Source organism: Habropoda laboriosa, unplaced genomic scaffold (genome assembly GCF_001263275.1).
Source record: "Habropoda laboriosa isolate 0110345459 unplaced genomic scaffold, ASM126327v1 scaffold2, whole genome shotgun sequence".
Lineage (NCBI taxonomy): Eukaryota > Metazoa > Arthropoda > Insecta > Hymenoptera > Apidae > Habropoda > Habropoda laboriosa.
Genome location: NW_017100190.1, coordinates 3,113,035 through 3,135,376, shown reverse-complemented (window position 1 = coordinate 3,135,376; position 22,342 = coordinate 3,113,035). Strand labels below are relative to the sequence as shown.

At 44.6% G+C, this 22,342-nt stretch overlaps 2 protein-coding genes across 2 annotated transcripts in view; one reads left to right on the top strand and one right to left on the bottom strand.

Annotated features, from left to right (window-relative positions):
• LOC108580018 (putative tyramine receptor 2) overlaps window positions 1-4,987 on the bottom strand; it is a 59,193-nt gene extending 54,206 nt beyond the window's left edge. Inside the window, exon 1 of the mRNA XM_017943668.1 lies at window positions 4,926-4,987. The gene's annotated coding sequence lies outside the window, so the exon portion shown is untranslated. The remainder of the gene's footprint in view (window positions 1-4,925) is intronic.
• Window positions 4,988-11,031: 6,044 nt separating this feature from the next.
• On the top strand, window positions 11,032-22,191 carry LOC108580202 (delta-1-pyrroline-5-carboxylate synthase). The gene is made up of 6 exons (XM_017943907.1): window positions 11,032-11,617; window positions 15,010-15,346; window positions 17,967-18,614; window positions 19,383-20,200; window positions 20,286-20,576; window positions 20,651-22,191. Exons 1-6 carry the CDS (start codon window positions 11,519-11,521, stop codon window positions 20,816-20,818), a joined length of 2,361 nt encoding a protein of 786 aa, XP_017799396.1. The 5' UTR covers window positions 11,032-11,518; the 3' UTR covers window positions 20,819-22,191.
• Window positions 22,192-22,342: the final 151 nt, after the last annotated feature.

Here is a 22,342-nt window from a genome sequence, read left to right as displayed (position 1 = left end):
AAACGTTCTCTGCCTCGCTTCCACCAACGACAAAAAACCGGTAGGAAGGCTTTTCATCTGCGGTTTAAACTCTCGACACCGTTTGTGTACACGCGGAAACTCCCCGTTGATTGCGTGGAGAAGAGAGAGAGAGAGAGAGAGAGAGAAAAGAAGAAGAAGGAATCATCGTCGTAAAAGAATTTAATATCGCAGCCAGGGGTGGGGAGCGGCCAGCAGGCCACCCCCCATAGCTAATCCAGGAGATCGAGTTTAAAGTATGGGCAAAAGAATGAGACGTGTAAACGAGCGGAATTTTTTTCCCCTGTGTATTCTTCGACGATGTTGCGCAAACACGGCAATGTAAACGGGGCTTTAGCCTCCCTCGACGAGCATCAAGCTGCAGGCTGTCTGACGTATCCGAGCGAATGTCCACGAATAACGGGAGGCCAAGATGAGAATTCCAGGCGAATTACACCAAACAAATGGGATTGAGCCAGAACCCTCTCGATTGTCATCTAACGCTGCCAACCTATGGGTTTTTCTCTCGATTGGCGGCGATTTTAAAGAACCGCCCCAACGAGCGATATTTACGCGTCGTCCGGCGGCTGCTCCTACACGATCGGTTATTTATAAAGCCATTCACGATAATCAATAACCTATGCCGTTCTCCACCACCATCCTCCATCCCCCTCCCCCCCTTGCACGGCGAAAATTCACCAACACCTCGGACACACACTTGTGCAAAACCTTCTCTCGAACGAGCACAGAGAGACAAGAGAGGGACGGTGAAACATTTATCGATGGTCGACGACGCGACGGTGAACGCGATACAAAACGGCGCGCGAATTCATCATTCGGACCCGCTGAAAATTTCAGATTCTCCCGTGGAAGAACATCGTGTGACGCGTTTAAACATCCCCCGGGGAAATGTTTATTGAATAACCCCAAGGATATAAACAGGGGAGGGACGGTGATTTAAAGGTGGCTCACTGATTGCGGAGGACGCTTCCCAATGGGAGGGTGAATATTCGCGTTTCGAGGCGATTTAAAGCACGAAATATTGGACGTGTGAAACGATAAATACAGACGTATAAATTGTATTATTTACTCGTGATTTATTTCACGATCGTAGACTCGCCAGGCGTGTGTTTTTTTCTCTCTCTCTCTACCGGAATCTTTTCAAATTTACACGTTATTCACGGTTGTTAAAGTTTAGAGCTACTCCCGTCCGCTTTGATAATCAGACGCGAAATGTTGAATTTTCATACGTAATTTCCGCGCGGCTAACCTCGATCATACAAATTGAAACTAAAATCAGAGTTACAATTAAACTTCATTCCAAATACAATACGTAGTTGTTGCACCACCGCCACAATCCGCGTCACGAATATAACTCGTTATTATAAAGGCAAGGGGTTAAACAGTATTTCTCAGATTTCTACAATACCCTGCTCATTCCCTTCCTTAGCATTTGCATAAGGTTAGCCGGCATGAACCTCAGGTATGGTCGGTGAAAAAAATACTGCCGGCTGGTGAATTAAACAACCGGCGGTGTACAAGTTTCCAAACTTTTCTCCTCAAATTTTTAGCAATCCTCCCTTTTTCCAGACACCGTCGAACAAGTTTATTACCTTAACACTTTCCATCGACAATTATTATCACGTCGTGGTTTTCTCACCCGATTATAACACCTCGAAAGCGTACGAATCGACCAAGCGGTGTAAACAATGCCACTTGATTGAAATTCACGGACGTTCAAAGAAGCAAACGTGAACGACGATGTCTCGAGTTCCATCAAACAGCCAGCCTGCCATAATGGTTTCTCCGCCGATAGGAGGAGAGAGGGACCTTCTTCTGGCTCTGCATGGCGAAATTCAGAGAACGAACGAACGAACCGGCCAGGGAAAGTTTCGCATCGGTTGAAAACTCTACACTTTCTATCTTTCTATTTCTATCCCTTCTCTCTACCCCCCTACACCCATCCACTCTTTCTCTATGTCTCTCTTTCACCCTAACGAAGCAGACGTAGAGACTGAACTTTGTTTCGCCGCGGAGAGTAGAATGCAACCAACCCTCGCGACCGGCCAACCGAAAAGTATCTCCTCTTTCTGTACCATTAATTCGGTCGCGCAGCATAAAGGCCGCGCACGAGTGACATGCAAGAATAGCTACAGGAATCCTCCTAACGAGACAAGACGGGACGAGCATTATTTCCTGTCAGCGAAAAATATTCCAGCCCGTAACAATGAAATATCTATTTTGTGTCGCGCCCGAGATACTCGCGTTCTCTTACACACACTCTCATCCCCCTTGCCAACGCTCTTTCTCTCTCGTAACACCGCTAAAGCGTAACGAAGCGCAAAAGGAACACGAGCAAGATGTTCTCTCCTTTTTCTCATATTTTTTTAACACTTTCTTTTTTCTGTTAAAAGAAGCTGTTTGTTTCTCATTTTATCCGTCGTTGTTCCTCTTACGCCATTTTTCACCTTGTAAAAAACATTTTCTGACGTCAACGTGAGTGAGAATGGACGACAGTGGAATTTGACAGTTCTGGAGAGGAAACTGGTGTACGTAGAATTTGAAGATTTCTCGGTGGAGTATCTGTTCTTTACGAAGAAGAAAATAATAGCTACAGCTGTGGAAACTTATGCATTAGACTACGGAGAATATTGCTGTTCGCTTGATTCGCTTTTTTTTCTCCCCCGTCGTTCCTCCCAACGATAACCCACCCTTTATGTTTCATTTTGACGTAACATTATTCCACGAGGAGGCGAACGTTTACTTTTTATCGCGACGTTACTTTCTCCAGCCATTGCTTTCCATTGCTTCTGGCTTCCACGCGGTCTGTTTACGCCACAGAACAACCGTGTATTTTTTATCACGTCGATACGTCATGAATATGGAATATCGAGTTGAAATGGTGGAGCGGTACCTACTCCCGTCGAATTAAATCGCTAAAGAACTTATTCGATTCGATCGAACAGGGGGGGGAAAAACAGCTTCCGCGATACGTCCAACCGAACTGGTAACTATCTTAACTACCCAACTCTCGATTTTCACTCGACTTTTCCTTAAACCCAACGTACATATTTATAATCTATAAAATGGTCCGTGTAACGAAGTTACCAGACGATCAAACGAGTTAACTAGTACCTTTAAACGATTCGCAGCTAAATACTTCAACATTTTAACGATTTCTCTTTCCACCGTCCGTTTTTCATTAATTTAGTTCGCTTTTTCCGCGGAGTAGCGAAAAAGCGTTGAAACACAGGCCACTGCAAACACAGCCTGGCTACTTCAACCACTGCGAACCAACTTTCATCGATCTCGAGACAAATATTTCAATGATCATGACTAACGTGTATACGCGCGTGTTTTTATATGTTTAGTTGGTCGTTAATTAACGATGGTCCCTTTTAAAAAAGAAACAGGTGATGTAGGTACACACGTGTGTGTGTGTGTGTGTGTGAAAGAAAAAAACAAAAAAACAAGGGAGATACTAGGAAGGAAACGAGGTAAACCGTCTCTCGCACAAGCGACACCTTCGTCAAAAGCATCCGCTTCTGAATCCGGTTGGAAATCTGCCATACAATTCTTTCGCGCTTCTTTGATCTTCGACATACACACACGTACACACGCGTGAAATATATATATATGTATATATATGTAGAGAGAGGGAGAGAGTGGTTACAGAGCATACGGTTTTAATCATTTCACACATTTGTCCGGCGTACGTACACAAAACGCCCCTAACGAGACGAGGGTAAGCAGAGACCGCAAACTGCCCAAGGATCCACTTCATACTCTCCACCAGAAGTATCTCACCCCCTTTGATGACATCGTGAAAGCCCTCCAGAGACAAATAACACTTCCGACCAAAATGTACCGTATATACGTGAACCCCCGAAATCTCTTTCTCTATCTTACACACGCGTCCTCTCTACAAGCATCTCTCCTCCCTCTCTATATACATATTCTCGCGATGCATTAAGAAATCACGTTTCCAGGTCTCGATGGATTTTTTTCCTCTCTTCTTTTTGTTCCTCTTCCTTATGAATGTACGATCGAAAACGCGAGATCGATGAGAGAGAGAGAGAGAGAGAGAACACGGTGGAATTACATTACGATCGTCGAACGTTGAGCAAGAAGAGCGCTCCCACAAAAGGACGCTTTTCTTCGTGAAAAAAAAGAGGACACCGACTGGAGACGCATCTCACTCCTACGATAATAATTTCCTCCCTCGAGTTTCCGTTCCTCCTTCTCTTTCTTTTTTTATAATTAATCGATAGCCGGTCGATGATTGCGCGTAACCCCGTAACACAAGTTCCACGGAATTACCAGTCCGGGGATGCTTGTAATCGCTTTTAAATCAAAACTTCCTCCCAAGAAACATACCTTCCCCGCATATACCGGATCACCCTATGATCAACACGTGAATTAGTCCGCTAGCCAGTCGAACGGATAGAGATGATATACGGAGCGAAGTAAAGAATCTTCCTGATCGAACAATTTCAACCTAATGTATATCGCGTGTCTTATCACAAGAAGACCACCAAAACCGCACAGGAATAATCATAACAGAAAGTGCAACGAATTCCATCGCACTACTGACCACGATGACCAAGCAGTTCCAAAAAAAAAGAAAAAGAAAAAAAAAACAAAACCGAAGCACACAAATCAGACTCGGAGTGATCGAGAAGCAACGTTGTCCACGCGAAACAGATTCATCTCACTCCCATGGGACGCGATCTATCTTACGCCGAACCGTGATGTGTTTCTTTTTTCTTTTTCTTTTCTTTTCGCTCGACGGAACACAAAACGTGTGCACGCTGTGACAATAAGAGCCGACAACACCGTGATATACTATTTACCGTAACCGGGCGGAAACGTTGCGACAAGGAAATTGGAACCGAACATCACGGTAATGATAATGATATCTCGCGTACCTGTGATCGGTTGATCGGTGGTGCAGGGCGCGGCGGCATGGTCCCGTCGCAACACAGCGCCGTTCGACGAGCACTGAGCAGCTATTCTGCGCCAACGGGGTTGCGTCGACGTCGAAAAGACGTGAACGGTCGCCTCTCGCCCCCCTCAAGCCTCTCCTCCCCACCTCGCCGTACTACCGACGCCACTCTTCAGGGTACACTCACACGTATCACCCTCGCGCGCACCTTCCTCTCGTTGTCTCCGGACTCTCTGTGTTACGTCCTCGAGGCAACCACCCCCGTGGCACATGCGCGGATTCCCCCCTGTTCAACAAAACTCACCTCGTAGTGCTGCCAGAATTGGGAAAAATGGGCCGAGGGAAAAGGAAAAGACCACAGGGGATATAGAGGGGAGAAGATCCGAAGGGCGGTGTTTTCTGTAAAACGTATGTTCTCCTTTTCTAACCATCTCCCTCCCACTGACCAACTTATCTCTGTCGCCTCTCCTCGTCTCTGTGTCTTCCCTCCTTCTTCGCACATCCACCCTACCACCTGTATCCCCTTCTATTTCCTCCCTTCTCTTTAACCCTTTCTATCTCTCCTCTCAACCTCTTCGTACTTCGTCTTCTATAACACTTTTCTTATTACGACTATTCCCCGCGTTTCGTCTAATTTCGTCAGCCCCCCACCGCTCCAGGATGTTTTCTGCCTGTTAGCCGTGTCACGCTCCCGTCGAAGTACATTTCTCTAAAACGCGTGGTTAAATCCCGCCCGCCCCCAACCCACCCTCTCTAAGTTTAATTCAATGAATCTTCTGTTTGCTTGCGTTTCTGGCTCCGGCAGGGATTTCCGGTGGCTTTTGTTGCTTGTCGGGGGGTCGTGGAGACCAGAATACGCGACGATTCGCTGCAGTTTTGCTGCTTCTGTTTTTCCCGCTTATACCTCCTCCTACCGCCTCCGCTTCCTACCATTTTTCCGCTCCTTCCTTCTACTCCCTTCATAACCGCTTCCATCGGAGTTACACAACGGTCGCCGGTTATGCACGCACGCTCCCGCTTATGAAATGTAACTTTTAGCATGGCTTTTCGGCGCACTTGGATAATAACCCTAAATAGCCGGATGGTTTTCCTTGGGAATGGGATTCTCCTTGGGTTTTTATCCCCGGGAGAAAATGTTTTTAGCGTTTCCGTTGCTCTCGTCGAGCCACCCCGCCGATATTACGACGGAAAGACGCGGAGGAAACGCATTCGACGGAACAACGAAGGGGTACGCATTCTTAATTTACTCTCGCGCGCTTTGCGAAGGATAAAAATACCGTCGCTGTTCATTTTTTTATACGGAAAGTAATCCTACGATAAGAATGGATTACAGGCGATTAAAAACGGCGACAACGAAAGTGTCCGGAAGATGAATCGTTCGGCTTTATTTGTCAGATAAGAAAAAACGAAGACCTGTTGTTTTATTTCGATTTTTGATCGAAGTGTTCGTCGGTTCAACGACGAGTTAACTCGTCTTTCTCGTTCAATACGAGGATTTCCGGCATTTCGCTGTTGCAAGAGAACATTCGTCCAGGTGATAAATATTACGTTGTATTACGGTGGTTGTTTGAATTAAAGGAGCAGCGATGCGTTGAATAGAGCGCGGAACCAGCAAAAATACTGGGAGTAGAAAATGAAAAGGCTTCACTCGAGGCGGTCCGGCTAGCCAAGCGTGCTTTTTTATCCTGTAATCATTCGCCGTGTTCTTTGTGCCACTGAAATTTTGCCTAAACGAATGCCGCTCTTCTCTGCGATATCCTCGTGCCAGGTCGAGATACGAAACAATACGATTGAGATAGGATTTACCATGAACTTTTCTTTTCTACCTTTTGTCCGGTGAGGAACGTTCGACGAGGCTCGCGCGAACTTTCGCCACCAAATCCCGGAGAATATTCGGAATCGGAGAAAGGAGGAACGCATCGCGAGCCGCTATTTTTTAGACGAACGAACGTTTGCCTGATTTTAAGTGAATTCAGCTCCACGAACGACGAAGAGAACAACGAACGAGCTGGGGTAACTTTAAATAGCTTTCAAAACTCTCTCCGTGCCACTGCAACAGGAATTATTCTGTTTTAAATGGTGAACAAAAGGGTCTCTTGGCGCACCTTCGTTTCGTATTTTCCTTTCTTCTTCTTCTGCTGCTTTTTTCTTTTCGTTCTTCTTCTTTCTTCTCCTCCGGTTTTCTCTTTCTCTCATTTTTTTTCTTCACCCGGTTCGCCGTTCATTCTCGGATTTTCTCGGGATTTTTTTTTTCGTACCGTTGAATCAAATGGAATCGTTCGATAGGGCACATCTAGAGAATATAGACTTGTTACGACCGTTCGTCGGAACAATAGACGAAGAACCCCGCGCTCCCGTTTCGTGTTTTACCACACCGATCCGCGACATTCTTCCCCCATCGCGTTCTCGCGTTTCTATAAACCGTGTAATCGAACAAGACGCTCGATGCGACGCGACGCTCGTTTCTGGCCGACGAGTATTTTTGTCGAACGAATGCTCGCTTCCTTTCCGCGCGAGCTTTTTTTCCCACAACGAGCAACGATCCATGATTCCTCCTCGTAGTACCTTTCATACGCTTTCACGTGCTTGTCAAACCCAACTTTCCATGTAATATTTCTGACACGATGAGAAATCAAAGAGAGCCGGGGGAATAAATGTCCCTTCCTACCGTGTGATTTTCTTCAAAATGTCAACCTGTTTCCAATATTCATATATCATATATCTTGATCCTTCCGGTGGAGGGGGACGGGTGAAAAGAAATATTACCAGGGACGACTTTTCCACGGGCAAACACCATAAGATCGTTCGTGTCGAATCGCTTTTCCATCGATAACGAATATCCTCGTACAGGCGTGAAACCACGTTTAAACGATCCTGGACGACGTTAATGATTTTTATCGACAATTACGCCCGGCGGCAGCACGCGCGCCCGATTGTTTACGGAAATAGTTAATGCCCGGCAATTTGTCGTCGATCGGCTGATTAAATTCGTTTTTCATCCCTTGCTACCAGCTAGAAATTACCCAAAGGGCCGCCAAGTGCTGATAAATCTCGTATAACCGGTCACGAAATGCACGCGCAATCAATCGGGTCTAATCGCAGTCCACAATGACGAATAAGTAGTCCACTAGGAACAATAGATTTGACAGTGTGAATGATAAACAGCGCGTATCGTTGCTACGAATCGGACGATATTGTGCGCCAACATGATTTACAGCCGACGACGATTCTTACGATCGAAACGGGGGAGAACATAATCGAACGATCGTTCTCGTATTTAATTGCAGGATTGATTAAGAAGACGTTTCGTTACACGGACAGAATTATCGAATTTAATTTGGCTAAATATAAACGAAAGATAAAAAAAGAATTGACTTAAATCAAATATTCCACGGAATCTATTCGTAATTTACGTTTACGAATTTCTTTCGATGGTATTTCAACGCAAATTTCAACGCAATTTATCCTATTTTTCGTCATTTTTATCGTCGTATAATTACCATCAAAAAAAGAACGCGTCACCGTAAATATCTCACATTGTTACACGATACAAACGAGAAAACGTTCGTTCTCATTTTTCCCGTACGTTATAGCGAAATTGAATCCCGCGAGTATCAGCTACGGATTAAATCGTCTAAATCGTCACGGGATGGCGGCGAACGTGCAAATTGCCCATAGAGCGTAACGAAGTTAGCGTTTTTCCATTATAACGACCGGCAATATTATTTCAATCGAGTTTAACGTCTCGTAGAGAGAAAGTAGCGCGGACGATGAATATTCAATATGTCGACGCTTCGATTACACGCTGTATTAATATTGAAAGCGACATGGCCCGTTCCGCCGAGCAGAACGTCGAACGAATTTTAAAAAGCTTAGAATACAAGATTGCTGGTAGTGGAACAGTTTCAAATGACGCGGAAAATGTATTCACCGAGCGTCGAAGCGTGCACACACACACGCGATCTCTCCCGATCGGAAGTTGTCGGGAACCGCGGAAGACACGCGAATGTTAAGGGACGGTATGTGTATTCCGTGGCGGAGGTATCACGCACTCACATTTCTCGTCTTCTCCCAATCCTCTTTCTCCGCTTCATCGCCATTTAAGGACAAGCTTTACACGAAGGGATTCCTCCGGCTGGCGACGTGTAACGTTATTCCTCGCTCGTGTCTTCGTCGCGCGGAGAAACTTATTTCGCACGCGGCAATCTTCCGTGTTCCGCTGCGGAACGTTGATTCGCCCGCGAATATCGATGCACACACTCATCCTATCCTATTCCCTCGAATCGCTGCAAATCTCCAAACGAACGGGAGAAAAAGAGTGATAAAAATGTAAGAAGAAGAAAGGGAAGACATGAAAATTGCAGGAAACGTGGCGAAAAGTTTCACAGAAGGAATGAAGAATTCATCGAGCATCCTCTCCGTGACGCTTTGTCTTCCGCGTTCTGTTTTGGAAATTGAAAAAAAATTCAGGTTTCGATCCTTCCAAGGGAGAACGACGGCGGGAGAGAAAAAGTAAAAATAAGAGGAAGGAATTGTTACGGAGAGGGTTGAAATGAATTTCGATTCGAGGTGAAATTTATTCTAGGTTCGTAAGAACGACAGAGTTCGGAGGATCAAGTATTTTCGTTTCGTAGCACCGCGTTCAACATTGTCCCAATGGTGATCACATTGGATTACGAGCAGCTAGAAATTCAGCAAATACGATTGCCTTCTACCTAACGCTGCTGCAGCTGTTTGCACGAATTTTAATTACGTCCCGAACGAAACGACTGGAATACACATCTTCGTATAACCAACGATGGTGTATTTTATGATCTCCGATATACATATATAGCCGTCCCTTCGTGACTGGCGTTTCATATATGATTTTCATAATTACGCTGTACAGCGTATATCCTTTTCCCTGTTTCTCCCTCGACGAAACACACTATCGACTGACGGTTCTCCTCCCACCTTCGGCAACGTTCAATACGAACCTGGATAACGTTTAACTTAATAACAAACCGATTAATTAAAAAAATTACCGTTGTTCGTTTGTTAATTAAATTTCACGTCGCGGAATATCGTATCACGGCTAATTTTACTCTCACCCCTACGAACAGAGAGAAACACGTGGAACGTGCGGAGAAGAATGCGCGAACAAATTTCACGTCTACGAAGACAAAGAGAATCGAGGTACACGATATACACCTCTCGTTCGCATTTTAGCATGGCTGTTTCTCCCGAGAACAGCCGGTCTCACGTTTCATCCTCTATCTGATGATATTGTGGAAAGGTACTTGAAAAATATCTCCTTATCGAGCGCGTTTCGTCTCTTCGTAGCATGTCCGCGAAGACGTACGATCGAAGGTGCGTGTCTCTTGAAACCACGACCACGATATTTCCAACCACGATGACGGAACTGCGTCGTCTTTTACGGAACAGGAAAGAAAAAAGAAATTGCTAATCCCCTTGGAGGAACTACTATCCCTCTGTCACGCTGACGACGTATCCCTCGTCCAGAGCCGTGTTCCTTTATCAATAGCCACGGGGCAGATAGCAGTTTGGGAAAAGAAATGTTGAAATCGGTCTCCTCCTCGTTTACAAGCAATTATTGCCACGTATGTATAGTACACGTACGAGCTCGTGTCACGCTCGTTTGCAGCTCTCCGGGAATGTATTATCGTTTCACGAATCTATCACACGCACACGACGATACACAGCGAAAAAGAATGAGTCAAACGTACGAACAGATAGCAATTCTGTTTGCTCGATTCCCGGGTCAAAGTTCGCTAACTCGTCGCTTGTTACCATATGCATCTACGCTACGCAAATTCCTATGCACAAAAGGGCGTACTAATAATCGAGACGCGGACTTTGCGTGGCCTTGACAAGACGTGATCCTAAGTTCGAACATCCGCGTGAAACGTCAACTTCCATTACAGACACAGACAGAGAGAGGGAAATAGATCTTCTATACCTCTCCCACCCCAGGGTAAACGCGTCAGAATTTATTCGACGATAGGTCTCTAATCTTTTGCCTCGAGATAACGACGTCGACGTTTTCTGCTGCGATTCCGTCAAGCAACGAGTAGCAGTGTGTCGTTGACCACCGTGGCGACCGCTCCACCTCGCTACCGAGGTCCACGTCTAAATCTAATCCTCTGCTCGACTTCCTTTTTCTTTCTCTCTCCTTCTCTTCCTTTCTCTCTTTATTCCCTTATCCTCCTGTCCAAGGAACCAGAGATACCCAATAGTGAAATTCAATAAGGAACTTCTCACGAGATTTCCACTTTTCTCCATTTGTCAGATTTTCCATCGTTAAGCACTCTTCTCTCTCTCTCTCTCCTTTTCTATCGATAATTAATTAAATTTCCATTTTTCTCTCTCTTTCCTTCTTGTATTGTACTTCTCGTAAGCTCTTCCAGCCAACGAATCGTTTCGTCCGTTGTTTGAGAAACGAACGTAAGAGTGTGATTCTGCCGCGGAGTTGGTTCGATTAGAAGTAAACGAAAAAGAAAAGAATCGTAATTGTGTCGCGGCGACGACGACGGTGAGATTTGAAAGAAGAAGAGAGGAAAAGTTGAAGAGGCAAACATGTACGCGAGGCTGTTACTATTGAGATCCACTAAACTTGGATGTTTTCCAAGGAGATTGGCTTCGTTCTCTTCGGGGCCGAGGATTCCCGAGCAAGCAGTACGTGCAACTTTTCTTATTTCTACGCCTTTCATTGCACCACGACGGAGGCTATAGACGGCGGATTCGATCGATCCGCAACGGGATCACGCGATGATTGGCCCAACGGATCTGTACCGCCGATTCAATTTTTAACGCGTCTGTGTTTTTAATCGAACGTTTGCCACTCGACGAACCCTTTCGTACACGTCTGTTCGGTGTGTTTAACAACACGATCAATTTGATCTGACGTGTGTGCGTGTTGTGTTTGTAGAAAGCGTTTTTCAATGTTGTCGAAAATAATTCCAATCGTTCTTCGTTATCTACGAAAAGAAGAGAAAAAGCATCGATCGAATTGTTGGAAATTATTCCGATTCTGTCTTCTTCAAATGCGCTACTTTTTTCCTCGTACAATAACGTTCACACGATCTCAACCAGTAGAGAAACTTTCCACCGCGTTATGTCACACCGAATCGCGGGATTTTCGCGACGACGAGATAATACCGAAAATTATTTACCGTGTAATAAATTCCGAATATTCGCCGATAAATAACGCGCATAGACGTGCCGTAATTCCGCGCGTGTATATCAGCGGCCGCCATGGTAGCGTTTCGATAATTTTCTAACAACAAACAGCCCGCGACGGTTTTAAATGCAAAATGCATCGTTCGATTTTGAAAGATCGTTCGTTTAATTGGCTACACTGACAATAAATGTAACACGCGGCGTTATCGTGAATACATAATACGGCTGATATCGCCGTGTTATATACACGTCCAATTATAAATATCGTTTCACTTTTTTTTCCCACTCGTTATTCTCATTCGTCGTTTCTCTCCTGTTCTTCCGTGCTTGCGACAATATCTTCGAGCTTGATCGTGGAATATTTTCGTGTTTTCAAATACACACCGTTGAAAATTCCACGCGAGCACCATGTGATCGATCATCATCGACTGATTGACGAATCGAGGGGGCATTCGTTAATTACCCATTTTCCCTTATCGCGGTTCTGCTGTGCGTCATTATTTCGCCGTCGAAATAAACCAAAGTAAAAAAAAAAGAAACAAATCCAAAAGACGAGTCTCGTCGAGATAGATGCTTCGACGTATCGAACGTGCCTCTTCTTCTTTTTTTCTGTCCTGTTTCTTTTTTTCTTTTCGCGACCAAACGCTGCACCGCTCCTTTTTCTCCTCTGCGACAAGCACCGATAAGAATCTCCTTTTATCAATTGTCACTGAATTACGCGATCTACCCAGGTGATACGACACCGGTGTGGTAACGAGAAACGATCGTCGATGATTTGCCTGGCGTGTTTCTATTTTTTCTCTCTCTCTCTTCTGCATCTCGAGTGACGACGAGACGGGCACTGGGTCGATTCCCTCGCCGCACAGTCGAAGAGAATCGATATTTCCAACGGTCCGCTAAAATCAACAGGTCGAGGCGGATGATGGCTCGTCGGAATCCTGTGGCATATTCAGATTCCATCCAGCAAAATCCCCGATCGAGGAACGCAATATAATTCCATTCGATCGACGACGAGTCGAGCCCCTATACAGACTTTCCCATTCGACGTTAGAATTAGAAATTGATCGGAGGACGCCCTATTTCAACCTTCACACACGATTATCTCCTGAACTATTCCCTATTCGAAGGAATATCTTACCTTGTTTCGAGAGGAGTTTCTTGAAATGAACGCAATTTTCTTCGGGGTGAAGACACCTCAGAAATTTAAAGGTAACCTCTACTCTTTTAAATGGAACTACGTTTCTTTTTAAGCTAGGCGTATAGTCTATTTAGAAACGAATTCAACGACCTACGACATTTTGGTCTCTCAAGGTCGTTCGAAATTTACATTCGACAGGGAATAGCCTTGAGTGATCTTGAAAGACCAACGTGTCATAGGTCAACGGACTCGTCCTGGAGTGGACTATAAGTACAGTTAAAAAGAATATATGGTTCCATTGGAAAAACCGAAGGTTACCTCGAAATCTCGGATGTACCTCCATCTAGAAGAAAATTATGCACGTCAGAAGATGTCCTCCTCGAAATAGGGTAACTTAATTCGCAAGATTCTTTTCCACCAACGAATAGTTCGGATGATAATCACGTGTAAATATTAAAATAGGACAGGCTGTGTACGACGGAGACAAGTGAACTGCGTCTTGGGAAGCGAGATAAGAAAAGGCACCAACGGTGATATGATTTATAACGCGCAATCCTTAATCTTCTGCTTGCGAAATCGGCGGAATCTGTGTCGAATTGGAGATCCGGAATCGACGGAGAGTGTCATTGGGAGATGATTATTCGCGAGATCTCACACTGTGTGTGATTGTCGGAGCGGAGGCAGAAGGAAGGCTCGAAACGAGCGGTTTCTCGGTGGACGCGCGACGGGGAAAAACACAGGCGGAGGAATGCAACGAAACGTGGCAAATTGCTGTCGCTGGCGGACCGATTGTTTTGATTTCGAATGAATATTCATCCGACGACGCAATTCCGTCAACAGAGATTAATGAAAACGGCGTTAAGCCAGAAACGATGGTACACAAACACCTATGCTACCTTTTCCAATCCTTCCCCGCGGCGCCGCGTTCGATTCTCATCTTGTTTTCGCAAATTTTTCGCTTCATCTCCGGGTACACACATCGCCCTAATCTCTTCCTGTTACGTTCGCGACGCAAACACACGCGCACACATCTGTGTAATTGGATTTTTAAGCAACAGATTAGGTAAGAGCACGAAGGTGTTCTCCTCCACGTGTAACCGTGAAACTGTGTCGAGTGGCAATCGAATTGAAATTGGCAGCCGGGAATTTTTCTACGTTCCATGTATATACGTATCGGAGTGTTGCACACTTGGTCAGATAACGAACTTGAACGACCATAGATACGTATGATCGTAGATTATGCGGACAGTTCGAAGAAGCGTAGCCGGGAGATCGTTAAGTAATCAGGACAGATTTATAGCCTCGAGTTGCAGATAAAAAAAATAACCGGCGAATAAAATTCCATTGACGTAGTTACGAATGAAATAAACTAGACCGGTTAATAGAAAAGTGATGTGTCGAAGCGAAGATATTCGACCGGTCGCAACACAGAGACGAGGGAAGAGAAAATGTATAGAAATCGTTCGAGACTTTTCATTTACAAATGGAGAGATCTCTGCTTTAAATTTGAACGGTGTCTGTCCTTGATGAACGACGTCTTGCGATGCACCCATTGTTTCAAACAACGATACGCAAAAAACGAAGCAAAATGTGACTCATGTGGCACGAAATCCTATTTAACCGAGTAATCAAATGAAACGATGAATCTTAGGACATCAAAAATCGAACAATTTCCCTAACGCGATGTATTTGACAATTTTACGCAAGCCTCGTTTCTAGATCCGAGTTTAATTAACGAATCTGTCCAAAGGGGAAACGTGTAGACTCGCGGAGAGAGCTACAGACGATGGATGGTCCTCGAAAGGCGGCGATATTCAACGAAAGAAGTCAATTGACGTACACAAGACGTTTGGTGGTGAAATTAGGCAGCGCCGTTATTACCAGAGAGGACGAACATGGATTGGCGCTCGGTCGTTTGGCGTCCATCGTCGAACAGGTAGCCGAGTGCCAAAACGGAGGTCGTGAATGTATTATGGTAACTAGCGGGGCGGTCGCGTTCGGCAAACAGAAGCTAGCTCAGGAACTGTTGATGTCCTTATCGATGAGAGAGACTCTCAGTCCTGGCGGTCACATGAGGAAACGCTCAGGTATGATTTTACGCGCGTACGTCGATAGTTTTCATTCATAAGTTGTAACAAGTGTCGAGTTTTATCGATAAACACAGACGTTTCATGTCTCGAATAGAGTCAATTATAGATAGCATTTCGTAGAATCAAGGACGTCGATCTTTTAAAATTTAAATGATTTTCTTCGTCACATATGCGTGACACGCCAATTCTCTACGTGTACGGTGTTATCTGCATCTAATACGTAATAAAAAATATGCACAGCTCGAGTATACAATAAACATTACGTGTGTACAAGTTCAGACATCCATCTCATTATATAAAACTGATAAAAATATAGATATCAACACGTTCACTATCTTTCCAATTATTTTGACTTACATTCTTAATATCTATGATAAATTTACGTAATACACTTCTGCATGCCTAATATTTATTAAATACTCAAAGTGTGCATTTTTTTATGATGTATTAGATAATACCGAATTGGTGCGTCACGCGTATGCGACGCTGGTAGCGAACGTGTTGAGAATGTAAACGAAAATAATTCGAAGGATAAGAGACGTTACTTGAAAAGTGTTAAACAATAGTAAATTTTCCAATCGATTCCGGTGCAACGTCGAAACTGAGAAACTTTATAGATAGAAAATTCCGGATAACGCTAATCGAATATCATTTCATCCGAAGCACATTTTCTTCCGGGGATATTTTTATACAATTTCTAACGAGTTCGAAGGATCGCGAGAAATTTGCTCTCCAAGTCGGCCGCAGAATTCATCCTACGCACCATTAATTAATCATAATTACACGTGAGTTCGCGGGTGGTCACGCGAAACGCGAGAAGAATAATGCGCCCAGGCTGGTGGTTTTAACCGTCCGCGGTGAATCGATCGACCGAATAATTCCGACGAGTTATGACGATTAAATTGCCCGAATATAAATTCCCTCCTCCCAAGTGAAAACGTGCAATCTGTTCTTGTAATTACGGGACGCTTTTTTTCCCCTCTCGCTCAATCCTCCTTCCGAACGAGTGGACTTGCGCCAATTTATCCGGAAGAATTCACACGCCCGCGCGGACCTACACACGGCAACTATAAAGTACAATATCGAAACAGAAGAAGCGAGCCGAAGGAAAATTCGAGAAGCATTTAGAGCGTATCGTGCGGTTATTATACGAAAGAATTTCACGAATAAAGGGGATACGTTAAATAAATTACATTCCCCTGCCGCTGTAAACGATCTTATTTTCTCCAACCGGAGAACGCAACGACGACCCTTTTTCGGCGTGAGTACACGTTAACAGGAAACATTCCGCTCGTTATTTGCTTATATTAACGGGGTAGAACGATATACAACATGTGTATGTATTTATGTACTTACGTATAAAGCAAAGGATGTTGCCTTTTCCACGGGGGCAAACGTGAAGCAGGATCGATACCGAGGCTCGTAAATTTCGTAACTCGGGTACTAACAATCAGGATGGCAGGCATGGACGCGACGAAATGTCCCCCGGGTACTTCCGGTTATCCAGGGACTTGGCGACAATGTCCGGTTCCCTCCCATCTAGGTTAAACTAACAACCTGCAAGCCGCCCAATTCTTTTACCGGGCAATTCCTTCGAGATTCTATTTACCTCGGGGAAACATTCGGCAAAATTCACCTTTTAACGCCGGGGCGAACCCATCGAACGTGATAGATAAAAATTGGTGGTAAAATCGACGGGCGATCTTTGTTTCTTCGTATTTTCCCTGGAATCGTTTAGAGCTTGAGATATCGATTGGTGGTCGGTCGTTTCTGTTATTCCGGCTTTCGTAACACGCCTCGGCGGTAAAAGGAACGTTCAGTCGAAAATCGTAAAGCATAATGGATCCTCAGGATGTTGCATATTTCATCTGGTTGCTTAATTAATGGCTCTTCTTTAATTACTCGAACCATACGGAATGTATAATTCCTGTACTAATGAGTAATGGTAGTTGGGCCAAAATCAACTAACCGCTTGATCTCATTAACCCCCATGGCTTGTAATATCGAACCACTCTCACGGGTAGAGATTATAGTCGAATTATGGTAAGTTTTATTGGCAGTAAGCTTCGATTCAAAATGTAACTGCACTTGTGAGATTTATCAGATTACAAAGTAAATGAAATTATCGATTGGTAAATTGTTAACTCCGCGATGAACGAGTTAATTCTCTATTAATACGAAGCATCTCGAAATCCTTCGATTAATTTTAAACGATCCAGATGAAGTAACTCCGACGTTTCCGTTCGTTTCTCCCTAAAAAATCAACGAACAAACAACAGTTAACAAATATCATCCGAAAAAAAGGTTAAAAGCCATTGAAAACTATTCATCCCGCGTATCGTACAATCTCCTCTCGTTTCACATATCGGGAGCTCGCGAAAAAAAAAAGAAACAAAGAAGAAAGATCGTTGTGAATTTAACCACCATCGATACACGAGGGATAAGCGGTCAACTGATTTTGGACAGACTCCAGAAGGTCTTAAGGGTACAAACGAAAGCCATTCGGCCGACAACAATCACTCGTTGTACTACACGCGATCTGCTGACCGTACATCCACCATCCCCACGGTACATTGGCGAACGGTAGTACGATAATTTCGATCTGATGTTCAAGCAGGCACTCCTTTGGAGCCTAGAGCCGCAGCTGCGGTTGGCCAGTCCGGTCTGATGTCTCTCTACGACGCGATGTTCGCTCAATACGGCGTGAAACTGGCCCAAGTGTTGGTCACCAAGCCGGATTTCTACAACGAGGAGACGCGTAAAAATCTCTTCAGCACCCTGAGCGAACTGCTCAGCTTGAACATCGTTCCCATAATCAATACGAACGACGCTGTGTCACCGCCGCCGCACGTAGACGAGGAAGTGGCTGGTAGCGGCGGAAGAAGAGGGATCTCGATCAAGGATAACGATTCTCTAGCCGCGATGTTAGCAGCGGAGATTCAAGCAGATCTGCTGATCCTGATGAGCGACGTAGACGGGATCTACAATCTGCCACCGTGGCAAGACGGTGCAAAGATGTTGCACACGTTCAGTTCAGACCTTAGGGATACCATCAAGTTCGGGCAAAAGTCGAAAGTCGGGACCGGTGGCATGGACTCGAAGGTAAACGCGGCACTATGGGCTCTGGATCGTGGTGTCTCTGTGGTGATCTGTAACGGAACCCAGGAGAAGGCTGTTAAAAGCATTTTGTCCGGAAGAAAGATCGGCACATTCTTCACGCAAACCACCGAATCCACCACGCCTGTGGAGGTTGTCGCCGAGGATGGTAATACGCCTCTATTTTTCTCCTTTATGAATCACTTAACGTCTGCTCTCGAATGTTTTACGACGGGTAACACGAACGAAAGTTATTGGAATCTTGAAATTCGTCCGGACGGTTTCATTTCCTATTTATGAGATGGTGTTATTTGTTTCGGGTCCAGAGGGAAATACAGAGTAGACGAAGTTATTTTCACGTGGAGATTATTTTATTAATGCGCGATAGTTTTTTCGCCGTGGGATAGGTCAGTGGCGTGATTTTGTTCTACCGACCATAGCAATATAGGTCATCGATTATCGAAGATAGAAATGAAACGGCTTACGGTCGCTGTATCGTGGCTATTGTACAATTATCCGTGACACGTATCGGCACTCCTCCTTTCCCCTTTTGAAATATATAGAAAAATGTCGTATTATTCGGGTGGTATATTTAATTCAACATTCGAGAGAACCCGGGCTGGCGAGAGGAGCTGGCCATTGAAGAAGTAAGTGAAAAGAAAAGTAGTTGGATATTTTCTTAACTCGAGAGAGGGCTTCTCCCGAACGAAGGTATCCTCTATTCTCGACTTCGGGTAATTTTTATCGGCGTCGGATTCCATTAAAACTTATTTAATATATTCTTCCCAATCGTTCGACCGTGTATATATATATATATGTTCAAACGTAACTTCTTCTTCTTCTCGATACACTAACCTCCGCTATTAACCCGTAAAACAACTAATTACCGATGGTTCAACAAAAGAAAGGAAAATCAACAATCTCGAACAATTTCCAGCTCGAATCTCCAGCCGAATTCTCCAAGCACTTAAACCAGAGGAACGTGCAAGCTGCATCAACACGTTGGCGGACCTCCTCGAGTCCCGCCAGAAGGAAATCCTACGCGCCAACATGAAGGATCTCGAGGAGGCTGAAAAGAGTGGCTTGGCAGCGGCTCTCCTCTCTCGTCTTTCTCTCACACCGGCCAAACTCAAATCTCTAAGCTCCGGTCTCCGTCAGATCGCGAATGACTCGTTGACGAACGTGGGTCGCGTGCTTAGAAGGACGAAACTGGCGGACGGTTTGGAACTGAAACAAATCACCGTCCCTATCGGTGTTTTATTGGTGATCTTCGAGTCTAGACCGGACAGTCTGCCTCAGGTGGCCGCGTTGGCGATGTCCAGCGCCAATGGTCTCCTCCTGAAAGGTGGCAAAGAGGCCGCCCACAGTAACAGATACTTGATGCAACTGGTGAAAGAAGCGTTGGACACCGTAGGAGCTGCGAACGCGATCTCCCTCATCTCGACCAGAGAGGACGTCGGTGATTTGCTGTCTATGGGCAAACACATAGACCTGGTGATTCCTCGTGGTAGTTCCGACTTGGTTCGAAATATCCAAGAACAGTCGAAGCACATCCCAGTGCTGGGACACGCGGAAGGTATCTGTCACGTGTACGTCGACAAGGACGCTGACTTGAGCAAGGCGCTGAAGATCGTGAGGGACTCGAAATGCGATTATCCGGCCGCCTGCAACGCTATGGAGACTCTGCTTATTCATGAGAATCACATGAGAGGGAGCTTCTTCACCGACGTCTGCAATATGTTGCAGAAGGAAGGAGTAAGTGGATTAAAATGGCTGGATAGATGAGAGGTGGGACGAGTGTTTCACGATCGTTGAATCTTTTACGAATTCGAAACTTTAGGTGAAAGTTAATTCCGGCCCGAAACTGAGGAAGCTGCTGACGTTCGGCCCACCAGCGGCGAAGAGTATGAAAACCGAGTACGGAGCACTCGAGTGCTCGATCGAAGTCGTGTCAGACGTCGACGATGCGATCAGTCATATTCACAAGTACGGCAGTGGACATACGGATGTTATCGTCACCGAGGATAGCGATAGAGCCGTTCATTTTCAGAGGGAAGTAGACAGTGCTTGTGTCTTCCACAACGCCAGCTCGCGGTTCGCCGATGGATACAGATTCGGTCTTGGAGCTGAGGTAACTTGCATATTTTCTCTCGATCCGATCAATTCTTCATACGTGTGAAATTCTTCTTTTGTACAACCTTAAAGGTCGGAATTTCCACCGCTCGAATCCATGCAAGAGGTCCAGTTGGAGTGGACGGACTATTAACAACGAAATGGGTGCTTCACGGCGATGGCCACGCAGCTGCAGATTTCGCAGAGGGTGGCGATAAAGTTTGGCTCCATCAATCCTTGCCACTAAACGAATCCGCATGAATCGAACAACCGGATCAATTCGAAGATATCGAAAACTTCTCCATTGCGACACGGAAGATTTTACATCGAAGGGAATCGCCAGTGACAAACCGTCGCTGTGCCACTTTAGATTCATTCGCGAAACGATCGCGTCTGTTTTTCTTCACCCTTCGATCGCTCGTCGCTAAATGCAGAAAAATCCTGAAGAATCTGACCAAGTAGAGACACGAAGATCCTCTTCTATCTAATCAGAAAATTCTTCTTTTTTTTCTTAGTTTATCGATTAACGCGAACAAAACTCGCTAATTCGAGTGTTAACTGTTAATTATACAGTAGGATATAGCGGTAAGAATATCGTGTTTGTCTAATATTTGTCTTAGAATAAGTATTATTCGTAAGTGCTACTCTCGCGAATGAAATTTTGAGAAAAAAATACACAGAACGCACCCGTGCTCTATCCTACGATGAACCAAAGAAATAGCGCGAATTTAGGAGGATCCAAATGTACCATACGATTAATTTAACCGTGGAAATATATTCGTCGAATCTGTTTCTATTCTCAACACGAATTTCATTACATCCTAATTTCCCCCTTTTCTGCACGATGAAAGATTTAAGAGATACCTACGTGAAACGAAGAAAAGGAAAAGGAAGAGAAAGAGAACGGAGGAGATCGTTCTTAGGAATTTGTTGTAAATACAAGATGTATTTCTATCAGAAAAAGAAGTATCAACTTGGTTACTCGAAAAACTTGCCCAGAGAAGTTTGTTAATAAAGTACGAGTACAGGGGAGAGAGAGGCTCTTCTCGACACAGTTACTTGGGTCGTTGCGAAAGTTAAGTCGTCCGGTTATATTCGGAACTCCAGAGCTGAACCATCAACGTCGAAAAGTACCGCTTATCCTTTTAAGTTACCTCGATCGCAAATAACCAAGCCACCAATTACGAAGTTATCTACCTCTTTGCGAACTTGGTGGATTTAAACATTTCGTTAACGATGCTCCACAAGACCCGTTTACAAGATACACGAAACGAAGATCGATACAAATGTGCATGTGGTAACGATATCGGTTCTGTTCTCGTTAGAAAAGTCGGTATTTCCTTTTACAAGTAGCGTACGATCGTTCGTAATTTATCACCGTCGAGTAATCAGGCAGAACACCAATCGGGTAGCAAAGCTCTAAGTACAGAGTCCAATCTCGACAATTGCGTGAACAATGCAGTACAGTTTCCAAGAATAGTTCAGGAACCCACAAATCTTTGTCACTCGTTATCGGTACCGAATATTTCTTATCAAAAACGACGGAATACTTATGATTGTTGCGCGATTTATCATGAGACGCATTATTAACGGAAACCTTCTGTTCTGTTATTAATTCATGCTACGGATACCTGAGACGATAATAATTAAAAATTTAGATCACCGATAAGTGTAATAGTGTAAATTGTACGATTATATGGTACATTGTGATTATACGATTATGAAGATATGAATAATAAAGAATAGAATTTTATTTTGTTCTCCTATGGTACAAAAATGAACTCT